Source organism: Ovis aries, chromosome 8 (assembly GCF_016772045.2).
Source record: "Ovis aries strain OAR_USU_Benz2616 breed Rambouillet chromosome 8, ARS-UI_Ramb_v3.0, whole genome shotgun sequence".
In the NCBI taxonomy this organism is placed as follows: Eukaryota; Metazoa; Chordata; class Mammalia; order Artiodactyla; family Bovidae; genus Ovis; species Ovis aries.
Window position 1 is genome coordinate 91,734,725 of NC_056061.1, and position 17,689 is coordinate 91,752,413.

General features: G+C 42.5%; 1 protein-coding gene across 3 annotated transcripts; it reads left to right on the forward strand.

Annotated features, from left to right (window-relative positions):
- The first annotated feature begins 102 nt into the window (after positions 1-102).
- Positions 103-17,247, forward strand: TBP (TATA-box binding protein). Of its 3 annotated transcripts, none has more exons than XM_042253770.1 (8): positions 103-351; positions 7,616-7,816; positions 9,342-9,748; positions 12,014-12,101; positions 13,476-13,567; positions 14,264-14,431; positions 15,803-15,897; positions 16,580-17,247. In XM_042253770.1, the coding sequence occupies exons 2-8, from the start codon at positions 7,763-7,765 to the stop codon at positions 16,657-16,659; spliced, it is 984 nt and encodes a 327-aa protein (XP_042109704.1). In that variant the 5' UTR covers positions 103-351; positions 7,616-7,762; the 3' UTR covers positions 16,660-17,247. The 3 variants fall into 3 exon arrangements, with proteins under 3 accessions (XP_042109704.1, XP_014953035.2, XP_027828501.1); XM_015097549.3 differs by lacking the exon at positions 103-351 and adding an exon at positions 4,661-4,771 and having other exon boundaries at positions 7,613-7,816; XM_027972700.2 differs by lacking the exon at positions 103-351 and adding an exon at positions 4,661-4,771.
- Positions 17,248-17,689: the final 442 nt, after the last annotated feature.

A 17,689-nucleotide genomic window follows, 5' to 3' on the forward strand; every position in this document is an offset into this window, starting at 1 on the left:
CCTCGACCGGAAATTGTGCCGTTTCCGGTTTCCGCGGCGCTGCCTCCGGCCGCTCTATCTCGCGCCAGTCGTTGCTCCTGGAGGCCAGAGCCCTCCCTTTCCAGTCGGTAGCTATTGCCTGCTCTACGAAGAGACCTGGCAGTGAGGTACAGGCTTTCTTTTCCAGGCAAATATTCGAAATCACTCGTGATGGATAGAAATTTTAAAGTCTGAGCTTACAAAGACATTGGAAAAACTATGGAGCAACGGAAACTCGAAGAGTCTATTGAAGTGTAAATTCGGAAAGGGACTGGCATTACTTGACATAGTTGAAAATACACACACATCATGACCCAGCAGTTTCACGCCGAGGTATGTACCCTGGCCAGAAGACGTGAAAGAATGTTCATAAAGATGTTCTTAATGGCCCCAAACTGGAAATGAGCTAAATATCCATAAACTGCAGAATGGATAAAGCAACTGAGGGATGTGGATGTGCAAAAGCAAGCAAATTAACTGACTTTGGCTAGAGGGAAAGGTCCTCCTTGGCTAGGGATGGGTTGGAGGTTGTAGTGCTAGCAATACTGGGTTTCTTTACTTGATTTAATGTTTGCCTGCTCAGTAGATCAGGCGTGTCCGACTCTGCGACCACACGGACTATGCCCATCAGGCTCCTCTGTCCATGGGGTATTTACAGGCAAGACTACTGGAGCAGGTTGACATTTCCTCCAAGGGATCTTCCTCCCCCAGGGATCGAACGCCCATCTCCCGTGTCTCTTGTACTGGCAGGCAGGTTCTTGGCCAACGAGCCACCAGAGGAGCCCTTGGTTGCTGTTGCTCAGTCGCTAAGTCGTGTCTAACTCTTTGCAACCCCATAAACTGCAGCCCGATAGGTTTCCCTGTCCTTCACTATCTCCCAGAATTTGCTCAAACCCATGTCCATTGTGTTGATCACATCCAACCATCCCATCTTCTGTTGCCCCCCGCCCCCCTCCTCCAGGCTTCCTTCTCCTGCCCTCATTCTTTTCTAGCGTCAGGGTCTTTTCTAATGAATCAGCTCTTTGCATCAAGTGGCCAAAGTATTGGAGCTTCAGCTTCAGTCTTTCCAATTAATGTTTAGGGTTGATTTCCTTTAAGATTGACTGGTTTGATCTCCTTGCTGTCCAAGGGACTCTCAAGAGTCCCTCCAACACCACAGTTCAATTCTTTGGCACTCAGCCTTCTTTATGGTCCAACTCTCACATCTGTACATAACTCTGGAAAAATCACAGCTTTGCCTATACAGACATTACCAGCAAAGTGATGTCTCTGATTTTTAATACACTGTCTCGGTTGGTCATAGCTTTCCTTCCAAGGAGCAAGCGTCTTTGAATTTCATGGCTGCAGTCGCTGCAGTGATTTAGGAGCCCAAGATCAAATCTGTCACTGTCTCCACTGTTTCCCCGTCTATTTGCCATGAAGTGATGGGACCGGATGCCATGATCTTCATTTTCTGAATGTTGAATTTTAAGCCAGCTGTTTCACTCTCCTCTTTCATCCTCATCAAGAGGCTCTTTAGTTCCTTTTCGCTTTCTGCCATTAGAGTGGTATCATCTGCATATATGAGGTTGTTGATATTTCTCCAGGAAATCTTGATTCCAGCTTGAGGTTCATCCAGCCACACATTTTGCATGATGTACTCTTCATATAAGTTAAATAAGCAGGATGACAGTGTACGGCCTTGATGTCCTCCTTTCCCAGTTTTGAACCCGTCCATTGTTCCATGTCTGGTTCTGTTGCTTCTTGACCTGCATACAAGTTTCTCAGGTGATAGATAAACTGGTCTGGTATTCCCATCTCTTTAAGAATTTTCCATTGTTTGTTGTGATCCACACAGTCAAAGGCTTTAGTGAAGTCAATGAAGCAGAAGTAGATGTTTTCCTGGAATTCCCTTGCTTTCTCTATGATCCAATGGATGTTGGCAATTTGATTTCTGGTACCTCTGCCTTTTCTAAATCCAGCTTGTACATCCGGAAGTTCTTGGTTTATGTACTGCCCTTACTTGATTTAATACCATCTATTAATCTGTATACATGTTTACATACTTCTTTATATGAATATCATATTTTACAATTTAAAAATGTTAATTAAAAAAAGCAAGCAAGCCTTTGACTAATATAGAATGGACTGCCTGATATATACATGCAATTCTGGAAGCAGAAAAAGATTTTTGAAAAGTACTTTTTTTAATTAAAACTTTTCCTATACTTTACTGTAAACAAAGCATAAAAGAAAGGGTTTTCTTTGATGGTTATGGACAGAGAAGTATTGTATTTATTCAGGTACTGTCTTGGATACAAAAATTCTGTAAAATCTTTCCTATCCTTAAGGAGCACACAACCTCATTGATTATGTGAAGCACAAAGGAAGCAAGCTAACAAGCATTACAACCTGCAATTATGCCTAAATGAACCATAGGATATTAGAGATACCAAAGGAACATTTCATGCAAAGATGGGCATAATAAAGGACAGAAGTGCTATGGACCTAACAGAAGCAGAAGATATTAAGAAAAGATGGCAAGAATACACATAAGAACTATACAAAAAAGCTCTTTATGACCCAGATAACCACAATGGTGTGATCACTCACCTAGAGCCAGGCATCCTGGAATGTGAAGTCAACTGGGTTTTAGGAAGCGTCACTACGGACAAAGCTAGTGGAGGTGATGGAATTCCAGTTGAGCTATTTCAAGTCCTAAAATATGCTGCTGTGAAAGTGCTGCACTCAACATGCCAGCAAATTTGGAAAACTCAGCAGTGGCCACAGGACTGGAAAAGGTCAGTTTTCATTCCAATCGCAAAGAAAGGCAATGCCAAAGAGTGTCCAAACTACTGCACAATTGCACTCATCTCACATGCTAGCAAAGTAATGCTCAAAATTCTCCAAGCCAGGCTTCAACAGTACTTGAACTGAGAACTTCCAGATGTTCAAGCTGGATTTAGAAAAGGCAAAGGAACCAGAGATCAAATTCCCAACATCCACTGGATCATTGAAAAAGCAAGAAAGTTCCAGAAAAACATCTATTTCTACTTTATTGACTATGCCAAAGCCTTTGACTGTGTGGATCACAACAAACTGTGGAAAATTCTGAAAGAGATAAGAATAGCAGACCATCTTACCTGCCTCCTGAGAAATCTGTATGCAGGCCAAGAAGCAACAGTTAGAACCGGACATGGAACAACAAACTGGTTCCAAATAGAGAAAGGAGTATGTCAGGACTGTATGTTGTCACCCTGCTTATTTAATTTATGTGCAGAGTACATCCTGTGAAATGCCGGGCTGGATGAAGCACAAGCTGGAATCAAGATTGCTGGGAGAAATATCAGTAGCTTCAGATATACAGATAACACCACCCTTATGCCAGAAAGTGCAGAGGAACTGAAGAGCCTCTTGATGAAAGTGAAAGAGGAGAGTGAAAAAGTTGGCTTAAAGCTCAACATTTAAAAAACTTAAGATAATGGCATCTGGTCCCATCACTTCATGGCAAATAGATGGGGAAACAATGGAAACAGTGACAGACTATTTTCTTGGGCTCCAAAATCACTGCAGATGGTGACTGCAGCCATGAAATTATAAGACGTTTGCTCTTTGGAAGAAAAGCTACGACTAACCTAGGCAGTGTATTAAAAAGCAGAGACATTACTTTGCTAACAAAGGTCTGTCTAGTCAAAGCTATTGTTTATCCAGTAGTCATGTATGGATGTGAGAGTTGGACTATAAAGGAAACTGAGCACTGAAGAATTGATGCTTTTGAACTGTGGTGTTGGAGAAGACTCTTGAGAGTCCCTTGGAATACAAGGAGATCAACCCAGTCCATCCTAAAGGAGATCAGTCCTGAATAGTCATTGGAAAGACTGATGCTCTAGCTCCAATCCTTTGGCCACCTGATGGGACAAAGTGACTCATTGGAAAAGACCCCGATGCTGGGAAAGATTGAAGGCAGGAGTACTGGAAGATAGAGAATGAGATGGTTGAATGGCATCACCGACTCGATGGACATGAGTTTGAGCAAGCTCTGGGAGTTGGTGATGGACAGGGAGGCCTGACGTGCTGCAGTCCATGGGGTCACAAGGAGTCTAACACGACTGAACGACTGAACTGAACTGAACCATAGGAGAGGTCCTCTGGGGTCCAAATTTACCTATAGTTCTTGTGACAAATGTGAAAAGACTTCAAAAGATGGCAGCAGGCCACCTGTTTTTTTTTTTTTTTTTTTAATCATTCCACATGTTTGTGAATAGCTAACACTGCTTACCGCGCGCCAGGCACTGTTTATGCATTTCCTTAATTCTTCTCACATTGTTGGGACAAGCGGTATTACCATTCCATCCTGTACATGAAGAAACTGAGGTGGAGCGGTCTGGTAACTTGCTCAATGTCACACCGCTAGTTGGTTTAAACAGTCAATATTTGAAAATCAATATCTTGTCTACATCCAGCAGCGACCAATCAACATATTCTGGCAGGGCGGCCTCCCCCGGAAGCCAGAAGCGCTCCGCCCCGCCTCTTGTTTCTCTAAAGCCGAGTATCCAAGGGAGTCAGAGGAAGTCACCCGGCGCCCACACTTGGCGCGGCCGGCGCCCCTCGTGGGCAGCCTGCTAAAGCCGAGGGTGAAACTGGCGGAAGTGACGTTATCAACGCGCGCCCGGAGTCCTGTGGGATCGGGAAGGGTCGCCGTGGCGGGCGCCTGGGCCGCTGGGCGCTGAACTTCGTTTTCTCCGACCGGTAGTCGTCTCTGCAGTGACTCCAGGTACCCACCCTGTCAGCTTCTCTCTGAGAATTACTGCAGGGCGGTCCGTGCAACGACTCCCTGGGGGTGGTGGAGCGGAGAGGCGCGGAATGGAGCCGGAGACCGCGGGGGCCGTTCCTCTGGCTGGAGCTGCCGCCCCTTCGGCCTGCCCCGGCCGTGGCTCCCGCCCGGCGCCCGCTGCGGTGGTTCGAGAGCGGCTTCCCTGTTCGAGCGCTGGCGCCGGGCGCTGGTGGGGCCTGAGGCGGCACAGTCCCGCTCATCCGGGACCCTGCCATCCCTTAATTCTCTTTATTGAAAGGCATATTCACCCTGGCCTGTGCCCACCTGTCTTGATACCAACGGGGTAGTTTTATAATAAAGTTGCGCTTGAGACTTTTTAACGTTTTGTCAGAGGCCGGAGACTTGAGGCACGTTAGAGCATAATACACAGAAACAAAGGTGTCCTTGTCTAGGCCCTGGACAGTGTGGTTTTCGCATGTAGTGCTCTAGGTAGGCGTCTCAGAAAAGATTATTCTTGACTGAGTTACGCAGACACGAGGAGACTATACAGAATTTATTGATTCTTTTCCCTTATCAGTGATTATCTCCCCAAAATATCAAATTTGACGCGTCGGTTACCAAAAGATGAGGCGATGCTGCAAACAACTCTTTTCTGAGGATAAATTAGTGCAGTAATAACTGCCGGCTTTAAGGACACGGGAGGAAAGATGGTCGGTACCATCACTTCGAATTATAGATGAGCTCTAAACAATGGTAACAGTAGGCCTCAACTACTTCCTCAGATTTTTTTCCCTAGACTTAGTTTGCAGAAGGGGGTCAGGAGCCACCAGTTTTGGATCAATCTGTTTGTATAAGTGAGTGGTTTCGATCCTGCCCTCATTATCTCTGGCCTCAAGCATAGCAGTGACTCTTAAAGGGAACTTCCAGGCTCCAGCTTTGTCTCTTGGAGCCCATTCCTACGTTCCTGCAGTAGCTCTGCTCGTGGTGCACTTCAGAACCTGGTCACTGCTTGCACTGCTTACATAACGTGACGTGACCCCACTGTCATCTGCTGCCTCACCGCTGCAGGAGCAGTCCACACAGTCACGCTTGGTTTGTTGCTTGCATGCTCTTTCAATTTTGTCTCTTTGTGCTTAACCTTTCTTCTGCCTGAAATGCTGAATGTAAATTCCTGCTCACCTTGCTAGACCCGAGTTAGGTGGTCCTTGCTTTATAAACACACTGTTCTGAACACTTGGCAGTTAACATTGCCTTCTTTTCTCTAGCATGTCTGCATTCATCTGGGGCCTCCCGGGTGGTTCAGTAGTGAGAAATCCACCCGCAGTTGGAGGAGACACCAGTTCGATCCCTGGGCTGGGAAGATCCTCTGGAGAAGGAAGTGGCAACCCAGTCCAATATTCTTGCCTGGAAGATCCCGCGGACAGAGAAGCTTGGTGGACTGTATAGTCCATGTGGTTGCAAAAGAGCCGGGCGTGACCTAGCTACTAAATGGAACAGTGCATTCATCCATCATCAACATATCATGTGTCAGACACTGTACCAAGTATAGAGATTACAGAAACATACTCCTGGTTTCTTCACTCAAGGGGCTTAGCACAGTGTGTGTCTGCTGTTATAGCACTTAAGTTTTGCAGTGATTATTTGCATATCCCATACAAATTGAACTCTTTGATGCCAGAGGCTATATCTGTATATCCTCTTAGTTTTTATATCTGCTGCACTGTGTTGTAATAGATTAACAGTGTCCAAGAGAGCAGAATTTTCTTATATGTCTGTTTTCTGAAGCAGCTTTCTCTGTGTTTGGTCTGCTTTCCACTCAGGAGTTTGTAGGATATATAGTCTTCGGAGTCCTTTGTCCTTTCAGAGTCACTGCCAGATTCTGAGTGCTTTTTTATACAAGTACGTGCTTGAGGTACATGCGTGTCTTTGACATATAACTTGTAACTCTAAGATCTATATGTTCTGTGTGAGAAAACCGTACTAGATTGGTAACATTTAAACTGAAATCTAATAGTAATAGCTGACATTTATCCTGCGCTTGCTGTGTTATAACTGGATGCTGTTCTTAAGGTATTAATCAGTCCTGTTTGAATCAGTCCTCACAGCAGCCTTGCGCACAGTAGGAGTCCGTATGAACTAAACGGAATAAAAGGTCTTTCATTAGTCACTCGGTTCTTTAACCTAAAAGGAATTTCAGATGTGTAGCCAGTAAAGAGATGGTTTAAGGAAAGCCAGGTACGAGCATATTGGTATTTGTGTGCTCCGAAGAGGTAAAGGTATTACATATATAAAACACGATGTCTTATTTTTATGTCTGTACAGCTTCTATCACAGAATGGTATTTATTTAAGGTAGTCTCTCAATAAATGATCATGCCGAAGTGTATTGGATACAATTCAAAATTTATTAAACTTAATGCCCAAGACATTGTAGAGGATAGAAAACGGAACGAAATATTTAAAAACTTAAATTCAGCCTAATAGTACCATGTACACAGTGCATAGTAAATATTTCTACTCAGATATGACAGTTTCCTTAGGAATTTATTTTCCTTGGATATTTTCCCCCAAAAGTTTTGAATGCTGGTTATGTACCTTAACATTTAACATTATAAGACTATAAATTGAACACATAAAAAAAGTTTTTGTCCTATTGACTATTTTGCACGCAGTCATGAAAAACATGGAAGGAATAAGATTTCAGCTTTGTAAGGTAAAAGGAAATGGATTCCAGGATAGCTTGATTGGGTTTTTAAATTTGTTTTTGTATAACCATGAAACTGATTTATAAGGCTGTATAGCTTACCTGTATTCTTACATTAAACTTCAAATCTTTTCAAAGCAGCACCACCGTTTCTTGGTGTCCACGAAGATAACCCATAGAGCTGAGGAAGTCGCCAAGAATAGTGTGCTGGGGATGCTCTAGGAAAAGACTGAATGCTGAGGCAATTTCTAGTCCAAAGGTTTTTGATTTGCCAAGAAGGTGAACGTCATGGATCAGAACAACAGCCTCCCACCTTATGCCCAGGGTCTGGCCTCCCCTCAGGTAATGCAACTGGAGGGAGGGTGCACGTGGACAGAATCTGCACTGTTAGAGATACTGTGAAAGGGAAGGAAGGGAATTAAGCCATCTATTGCTGAAAATGGACTTACATTTTTTAAAGTCTTCTTTATTTCATTGAGAATTTCCTTTAGATTTTTAATAGGCATGATAACGTTTAATTTGGGAAGTTTGGGAGCTAAAATATATATTTGTCTATAAGACTTAATCTTTTGATAAACACTTACGAAAGTGGTCCGAGTGATTACAGAGTGTTTGATTTTGTAAGTAACCTAATTATTTTCTAGCTTTATCTTTTCCTTTTTATGTTTAAAGTTCCAAATAACATATCTACTTTTAAAATTTTTAAATAACTTCTGTTAAATAAAAAAACCCATTTTAAGTATGTGTTTTGATAAGTGTATGCACCTTTGAAAGTTCTGAAACATTTCATTTAGCCTAAAAATCCCTCTCTGCCCCTTTACAGTTACTCCCCTGGCCCCAGGCAACAGCTGATCCACTTTCCAGACGTAGAGGCAGCTTTGCCTGTGCTAGGGTACTGTGCAGGTGGCACCCTCCCAGTCAGTGTGTGCTTTCTGTGGGTCTGTCATCTTAGCCCAGCATAATGTTTGCATATATCAGCGAATTCCTTTTCATTGCCAAGTGGCCTCTTGTGTGGATGTAGCACAGTTTGTTTTCCAGTTGCTGACCTTAGGGCTGTTTCTAGGTTGAAGCAATTGGGAGTAAAGGTGCTGTATGTGTATAGTCTTCATGTCTGCTGTGTGTTTATTTCTCTTGGGTAGATACTCAGGAATGGGATTGCTGGGTCGTTGTGTAAGTGTGTGTTTAACTTTACAAGAAAGTGCCCTGCATGCTCTCAAGTCCTGCCGCAGCATGTGAGCATTCTCGTTGCTCCACACCCTCACCAGCACTTCTGTTTTCACTTGAGTCTAAAAGTGAAAGTGTTTTCCTGTTGACTTACGATCTTGAGCATTTTGTCAACTGCTTAGTAACTGTTCATGTATCTGCATTTGTAAAATGTCCTTCACATCTTTTGTCCGTTTTTTATTGGTCTGTTTGTTCATCTTTTATTGCATTTTGATTGTTCTTTATTCTGGATACAAGTTCTTTCTCAGATGTATGTATGGTAGATGTTTTCTCCTAATCTGTGTCTTAATTTTTAATTTTCTTAATGGTATCTTTCAAAGAATGGAAATTCTCAATTTTTTCACAGTCTTAGACCATTGTTACCCTCTAGAGCCTGAAGGGTTAAGCATCTTCCTAAATTCTCACGTGTTGTTCGTTGAATTTCACAGCTAGGTCTACTTCCACACCCTAAGCTCTTACCTACTAGCTCTGTGCTACTGGGCTGCGGTGAAGAAGAAAGTGAGGGGTGTGAGATGATGGCCCAACAGCCCCATTTGTTCTCGGACGGTGCCTGTCTGCACATCTCACCTGCACTTCTGCCAGCCGAGTTCTGCAGATGCTTGACACCAGCCAGTCTAACCCATTGTTCTCTAACTGCCCACAGGGTGCCATGACTCCTGGAATCCCTATCTTTAGTCCAATGATGCCTTACGGCACAGGACTGACTCCACAGCCTATTCAGAACACCAACAGTCTGTCTATTTTGGAGGAGCAGCAACGGCAGCAGCAGCAGCAGCAGCAGCAGCAGCAGCAACAGCAGCAGCAGCAACAGCAGCAGCAGCAGCAGCAACAGCAGCAGCAGGCGGCAGTGGCAGCCGTCCAGCAGTCGACGTCCCAGCAGGCAACCCAGGGGCCCTCGGGCCAGACACCACAGCTCTTCCACTCACAGACTCTTACGACTGCACCCTTGCCGGGCACCACTCCCTTATACCCCTCCCCCATGACCCCCATGACCCCCATCACCCCTGCCACGCCAGCCTCAGAGAGCTCCGGGATCGTGCCGCAGCTGCAGTGAGTTCTCCTTGGTGCCCTGCCCCTGCCCTGGAGGGACCCCCGCAGCTGCGCTGCTGTTCTCTGCTCTCAGATGGATTGATTCACTTGTGTAGTGTTACTGGTGATCATGCATCAAAACATGCTTTATCTTACTTGAGAAAGGGAAGGGAAGCTGTCTTAGTGAGTCAGTGCCCCCAGTAAAGGTCTCTCAGGACATCTTCAGGAATTTGGTAGCTGTGCTTAGATGCTTGGGCCAGTGAAGTCCAGTTTGGATTGCATTATTGTTGTTGATATTTCACTGTAGCTGATTAACCAGATCAAGCCTTATATAGTCTCCCTCCCTTGTGGTATTATAAGTCTTTGGAAAGATTAATTGCAAAGTCACAGAATCATCATTGTTCATAGTGGTCCCTGTTTTTCTTCATTGTTTATTATAAGGGCTGCATATAAATCTTTGAGAGCTGTGTCCTTCCCACAAGCTGAGGATGGCTGTTCTTGCCCTAAATGGATCTTTCTACCTATGTGCAGTGGGTCCTGTATGTAACAGGAAAAGGGTAGGGGGACAGGTAGGGAAAATTTCTCCTCCCTGAAAAACAGATATCCTCATATCTGTCAGTAAGAATTATATAGCTTTTGCCATGAGGAAGCTTATAACCACATGAAGGGTTATTTGTAATAATACATCACCCAGTTTTCATGCCAGTCACTCCTAATCATTTTTAGAACTAAGTAATGTTTAATCATGGATCATGACTGTTACACAGAGACCTAAATCTTGCCCTGGGTGTGTGTTTGGTCTGAAACAATTTAAAAAAACAAAATAATGTTAATGATTTTAGAAAGATAAGCACTTACTAGTTCACCTTTGAAAATACCATATGCTGTTGTCTTGCACAGTTACCTGGCTCCTATGCCCATTTAAGTTTGCACCTTTGGTTTAAATTGTAATTTATACCCAGTTCAGATGGGTGTTTATTTCTTGCCAGCACCTTAATATTTCTGGTATTCCACAAAGCATCCCCCAAAGTTCACAGAATTGTGGAAATTAAATAACATACTTTTAAACAGCCAGTGGATCAGAGATCACAGGGGCAATTAGAAAATAGTTAAGACAAATAAAAATGAAAATACTGTATAGGGCTTCCCAAGTGGTGCTAGTGGTATAAAGAATTGCCTGCCAGTGCAAGAGGTGCAAGAGATGTGGTTGGATCCCTGGGTCAGGAAGATCCTCTGGAGTAAGAAATGCAACCCACTCCAGTATTCTTGCTTGGAAAATTCCACGGGCAGAGAAGCCTGATAGACTTAATGGAAGCCTGATGGAGCACGGAACATATTTGGGATGCAGCAAATATGGTGCTGAGGGTGAGATTTATAGCTGCAAAGGATCACATTAAAAAAAATATTTCAAAGCAATAACATTACAACTAGAAAAAGAGCAAACTAAACCAAAAACTGTAAGAAGGAAGGAAATAATGATTAGAGCAGAGATAGATGAAATAGAGACAAAGAAAACACTAGAGAAAATCAATGAAACAAAAGATTGGTTCTTTGAAAAAATCAACATGTAGTTAGACTAACAAAAAGTGAAGACTCAGAGTGCTAAAATCAGAAAGGACAGTAGGGATGTTGCTACCGATTCTATGAAGTAAATAGATAAAGTTATGGGAACTTGTGTATATAAAATTGATTAGAAGAAAACAGATGTATAAAAATGTTAAAAATGAAAAGGGAGTTTTTGTCTCCCGCCTGCGATGCTGTGAGGCGCAGGCGCCTCAGCACAGTTACGGAGGGGCTGCTCCGGAATACCAGTTGCCCCCTGACATCAGGGGGAGCAACTGGGCGGGGTGGGGGGCCCCCAAAGAGAGGAGAAAGAGTTAAAAAAGTTCATTGGACCTATGTAATAAATATCAGTGTCTGGTTTTCTTGATCTACTGAGCGTTAATTGGAAGAAAAAGGTTTCCTTCCTTTGTCAGAGATAATTTAATTTTTGTTTGTCCAAGATACTTATTTTGAAAGAAGGTATATACATGCCTCACTTAGGCATGTATATACAGAGCAGTTTCTTCATCTGAAGATGGCAGTATTAATAGTTATTACTTCATAGTGTATTGTGAGTACTAAGTGAGGTTATCTTTGTATTATGTTGGCATGGTGTTTGGTACTTGTTTGAACACTTAATGTCAGCAATTAAAAAATTTGTTTAATTAAAAAAAATTAGGAAAGATTGTGTTTTTTAGATAACTAACAGTAAATAATCATGTTTTCTTTTCAAATTTTTTACAGAAATATTGTATCCACAGTGAATCTTGGTTGTAAACTTGACCTAAAGACCATTGCACTTCGTGCCCGAAATGCTGAGTATAATCCCAAGGTCAGAACAATTGTATCAAACCACAGTGATAACAGAATTTTCTTCCAGAGGTCTTTCGATTAAAAAGAATATGTTGTGTTTAAGTTTGTTGACACCAACCAAACAAGAATTTAAAGCAAAATATGTAGCGTTTTTGTTGAATAACTGCCAAGTAAGAGACTGTCAGAATACAGCAGTCCACAGGATAAAGTCTCATACTTACTGTGAGGGGATCATGCACAGTTACTGAACAAAGTATGTAGTGTGGTCCCATTTGCATTTTGAAAACTATGTAGAATAGAATGCCAGGCTACTTGGAATTTACTTCAGAATAATGCAATTGGAGAATTGGGAAAGGGGCATTTGAATGAGACAAGATTAGCCAAAAACTAGTAATTGTTAAAGTTGGATAATAAGCACAAGGAAGTTTAATATATTTTTCTACCTTTGTATAACTGCCAAGTTTTTTTTTTTAAATAAAAAGATTAAGAAGAAAATACCTACAAATTTTCAGATTTTAAGATAGCAACCTAATGCATATGGCAAATCTGTATGAGTATAGCATTATAAGAATTAACCTTTTGTCTATCATAATTTTATTAAGTTGAATACATAATTTTACATTTTTTTTTTTTTCTAATGAAATGATAGTAGTTATCCAACCAGTAAAACTGGTTAAAGGAATTTAGGAAATGTAAAAAACTATAGAAGGAATTTAGAAAATGCTAAATAATTAGACATTTCCTGGGACTTGTATAAACTAGAATATAATGCTACCATTTTTACATGGTGGTAAAGTTAGAAGGAAGACAGATCATAGTTTTTAAATTAAAATTGTTAAAGCTATCTAACTTATCAGAGTCATCTTCATTAGAAATATGTGAATTTTTATGTGTACTTAGGTAGCAGATATCACATTTTTAGAGAAGCCACTGCATTTGTATAAATGCCAGTAAAGCAGTGCAGTTTCTAAGAGTCTACGGGAATGGGGAGGTCGCTTCACTGTGTGCTGATGTGCTTGTAATCTGATATATTCCTTCTGGAGGTGGAAAGGTTTGTAAGTTGATTTGCCTAAAAAATCATTAATAAAACAGAAAATTCACAGGTAAAGTTTTGCAGATATTATTTATCTTCAGTTGTTGGGATGTCATGACAGAATCCAAAACTCTTGGCCCAGCTGCCTCTGTCGTCACAGTTGACGTGTTTGTTTCCTATGCAAAAGCATGTGTGCCACGTGGCGATGGAAGGGAGTCCTGTAAGGAAACACGTGACAGGTGTCGTAACTGGCTCAGCACCAGGTCCCTCTCGTTGTCTGGGATGCTCCTGTTGTTGTGTAGGTCTCCTGATGGAAGTCAGCAGTCTGACCTCATTAACTGTTGTCTCTGGCTGTTCCAGCGGTTTGCAGCTGTCATCATGAGAATAAGAGAGCCCCGCACCACCGCACTGATATTCAGCTCTGGGAAGATGGTGTGCACGGGAGCCAAGAGGTGGGTTAGAGGAGCTCCTTGTCCAGGCCTGCATGTTACAGAGACGGCTGTGCCATGGCATCTAGGGCTAGGCTGCTGCTTTAATGCAGACACAGTGTTACTGTTGCTTTCGTATTAAAGTAGTTGATTCTCATCACCTTAGACAGTGGCGGCTTCATTTTCTTAACAATAGGCGTTAGTTTAGGACGTGTGTTCCAACCTTATTTCTGTGTAACTCAGCGTGTGTACGTGCCAGACTTTCGGCATTCGTGACTGTGCACTTGATAGCCTTTTGTCAACAATGATGCTACGGCTTTCATTCTGCTTTTGTTACAGAAGCCCTGCACTGCTAAGTCATATTTTATCCAACAAGTCAGTTCTAGGAATGGATAAAGAAGGACATACCATAAAAGAGGAATTAGTGTATACATTCTTTGAGCATAAATCTCATCAGTATTTTCCTATCAAAGTGACGCTTGTTGGTTTTTATCTTAGTACAAATTTGTGGGCTTAAATACAGCAATATTCATGATAATGGTGATGCTGATATTATACTTCATATCCATGAAATCTGGGGCTATCAATAATTTGGTGACTTGAAAGGTACTCGTTTTGGTAGGCCTGCAGTTTTCTGTCAAGGACGTGGGAAAGTTTCTCTCGTCTAAATAATTGCGTCAGCTGTCTTTGAGAATGAATAGCTCGCTTTTTCTTCCCTAGTGAAGAACAGTCTAGACTAGCAGCAAGAAAGTATGCCAGAGTTGTACAGAAGTTGGGCTTTCCAGCTAAGTTCCTGGACTTCAAGATTCAGAACATGGTGGGGAGCTGTGATGTGAAGTTCCCTATAAGGTTAGAAGGCCTTGTGCTAACCCACCAACAATTCAGTAGGTAAGTCTGAAATACATGGGGTGGTTGCTTTTGTCAACAATTTAAAGTTATGATCTATTTAAACATTGTTCATGGTAAAACTTAAGCAGAATAATCAGTTCAGTTCAGTTCAGTCGCTCAGTCGTATCCGACTCTTTGCGACCCCGTGAATTGCAGCATGCCAGGCCTCCCTGTCCAACTCCCGGAGTCCACTCAGACTCACGTCCATCAAGTCGGTGATGCCATCCAGCCATCTCATCCTCTGTCGTCCCCTTCTCCTCCTGCCCCCAATCCCTCCCAGCATCAGAGTCTTTTCCATTGAATAATTAGTAAGAACAAATGATACACTGATAGGTACATTTATTGCTGAAGTGTCTTCCCGATTTCTTTGGTAGTACCTACTGTGCTCACCAGCCTCCTACTTCTCTATCTTGTAACTCAGTGACACCCAGAACTCCCCTTTACTGGCATGAAATTGATTCCCTTCTGTATGTTTCATCATTTTATTGCTCAATAAATACATTTTAAATGAACAAATGAAACCCACAACCTCTTGTATCAGTTTTCCCCCCAGTTGTTTGAGTCTTTTGTTCTACTTCCTGAAGAAGACTTCAAAGGCAGGTGGTCCTTGATCACCTCTCACAGCCTGTCTGCTCACAGCAGCCCCATGGCTTATCATGTCCCTCTTGCACCAGGACCCTTGCACATCCCACTTTTATCCCTGGCACACTCTTCTGTCACTTTTTACCTAAGAAACTCCCACTGGCATTTCATGTATCCATCCCAGCGTCTCCCTTCCTCAGAGAAGCCTGCCTTGAATTTTCCAGTAAGTTAAACACGGTCATACATCCTGTTTTCCATCTAACAAAGTGAGATTACTAGGGTTAGAACAAAATCGTACCAATAGTGCATTTAATCAGATAAAACAGGGCAAGGTTCAGTCTCCAACCAGTGTCTTTTCTGGCACTTTGGTTAAATTGCCTGAGCAAACGTAGCAGCTAGAAGATATTTCACTTTAAGGAGATGCGATGTGAATGATTAGAAAATCAACTGTGTGACTGGCAGATCTTATAGATGGATAATTACTGGGCTCTTTTAAGTTGATATAAACTTGTCCAGAATGAAACTTGATAAAAGATCAGAGACTACAGAACACATTTATAAAACTCTTGTTCTTATGTCAGGAAATCCAGATTCATTAGAAACAGAATTAGTTGGTCTTCAAGTGCTAGTGACAGGTCAGCCTCACTGGCCAAATGCTGCTTGCAGAACTGGGCTTCACCCCCTCCTTAGTTTGTGGCTAGCCCAGTGCTTTCCCTTGGTCAGGTCCTCGTGTTTTCTAAAGGCATGAGCAGCTGCTAATCCAAACTGTTGTTGCTATTTTCCTTCTAGTTATGAGCCGGAGTTATTTCCTGGTTTAATCTACAGAATGATCAAACCGAGAATTGTTCTCCTTATTTTTGTTTCTGGAAAAGTTGTATTAACAGGTAAGTTGTAACAGAAAGTAGTGGTTGAAGTTTTGAAAGTGTCGAGAGTGGCATTTTCTCAGTACTTGGAAGTAATATCACAGTGTTGGGACAGCTAATTAGTGACTTGCAGAGAAGCTTTGCCGCTTTTCTCTCTTCCTCAACACTGACGGGGAACATCCACCAGAGGTGGTGAGCTGAGGAAAGTCAGATCACAGCCTTGCTGACGGAAGCATCACCTTGGCGGGGAGGGGTGGAGGTGAGCATTACATTGCATAATAGATGGTGTTTTAAGTTGGGTACCATCGTCTAAGACTTTGGTTTCCCTCAGCATTATCATTTTGCCTCAACAAAAGAAGATGCAAAAAGGCTTGGCTGAAAGCGGCAGTTGAGAGAATGGACCTCTGTCACTGCCAACCGCTGCCCTGCTGGGCCCTGCCCTGGTGCAGAGACAGCAGCTGCCATGTGGGCAGACTAGGCATGGGAGGTGCAGTCATCTGTCTTGTTGCTTTGGTAATTCTTTTTTCAAAAAGCCAAATTAAGAAAATGCCACTTTAAAAACAAAAATATGATGGTGGCAAGGGATCCCATTGTGAATGTTTTGATGCCTGCATCTGTCTTACTGGACATGGAGAGAATTGTGCCTTTGTGGTTTTGTTAAGAAACGCCATTTCAGACTCTTGTACTCCACTTGTCTTCGTAGGTGCTAAAGTCAGAGCAGAAATTTATGAAGCCTTTGAGAACATCTACCCTATTCTGAAGGGCTTCAGGAAGACGACGTAATGGCTGCTGTGTTCTCCTGCCTCCCCCACCCACCTTTTCCTTTAAACCAGTCGGTTTTGGTTCACTCGGTGGTGTGGGCGGCCCCACGTGGTAGAGGATGGGCGTCTGGTTGCAGGGTGCAGCACCAGGTGGAGCTCTTCCACGCGTGCCCCCATGGGGTGCCGGAGGGGTGGTGTTTCTGCACAGAGAACACCAGAGCGTCCCTGTAAGTGGCTCAAACTGTGCTGCTACACGGGCAGTGCTGCCTGTTATTTATATTTAGATTTTAAACACTTACTGCTGTTGACAAGTTGGTTTAAGGGACAAAACTAAGTGTTAAAGCCACCTCAACAATTGATTGGACTTTATTTTGTTTAATTTCTTCCCCATAAACCACAGTTTTTATATTTCTACCAGAAAAGTAAAACTCTTTTTTAAAAGTGTTGTTTTCTAATTTGTAACTCCTGAGGGTTATTTTTGTGCCAGACACATTCCGCCTTTTCAGTATTGCAGGACAGAATAGAAATGTATTAATGAAAACAAATGGCTGTACATATTTTTCTTCCTTCAGAGTACTCTGTACAATAAATGCTGTTTATAAAAGTGTTAGATTGATGTTGTAAATGAAACTTTGTAAGATTCATGTGATCATACTGTTAAAAAAATTGTATTTTAGATATAATGCGTGAAACCATTTCAGTGTTTGCTTGCTCGCTTCAATCAGCATCTCATTGTTGCAATGAAAGTGGCAGGATTGTGAAAATTCACAGTTGCTCACAAAGCGTGTTCATTGCATCCCTTATATTGAGCACCTTCTAGTTCCCACATACCTTAATTCTCACAAAACCTGTAATCAGGTTTTGTTGCTCTTACACAAGGCAGGCAAACTAGGTCCCACCTGAGGATCTGCCCCAGGTTACAGAGCAGGTAAGTGGCAAACATGGGTTCTAAGCCAAAGGCCTTCATGGTTAGAACTGGGGTAGTCCCAGCAGACTCACAGATGGGTGTCTGTTGTGCTCATGAATATCAGGTTAACATGTATAAGTTTTGG

What these genes read in the sequence shown, in the direction of transcription:
- TBP (XM_042253770.1), top strand. Translation starts at nt 7,763, where the DNA reads ATGGATCAGAACAACAGCCTCCCACCTTATGCCCAGGGTCTGGCCTCC. An exon ending in ATGCTGAGTATAATCCCAAG is followed by an intron (nt 12,102 to 13,475) that starts GTCAGAACAATT and finishes TGGCTGTTCCAG; the next exon opens with CGGTTTGCAGCTGTCATCAT. An exon ending in GTGTGCACGGGAGCCAAGAG is followed by an intron (nt 13,568 to 14,263) that starts GTGGGTTAGAGG and finishes TTTCTTCCCTAG; the next exon opens with TGAAGAACAGTCTAGACTAG.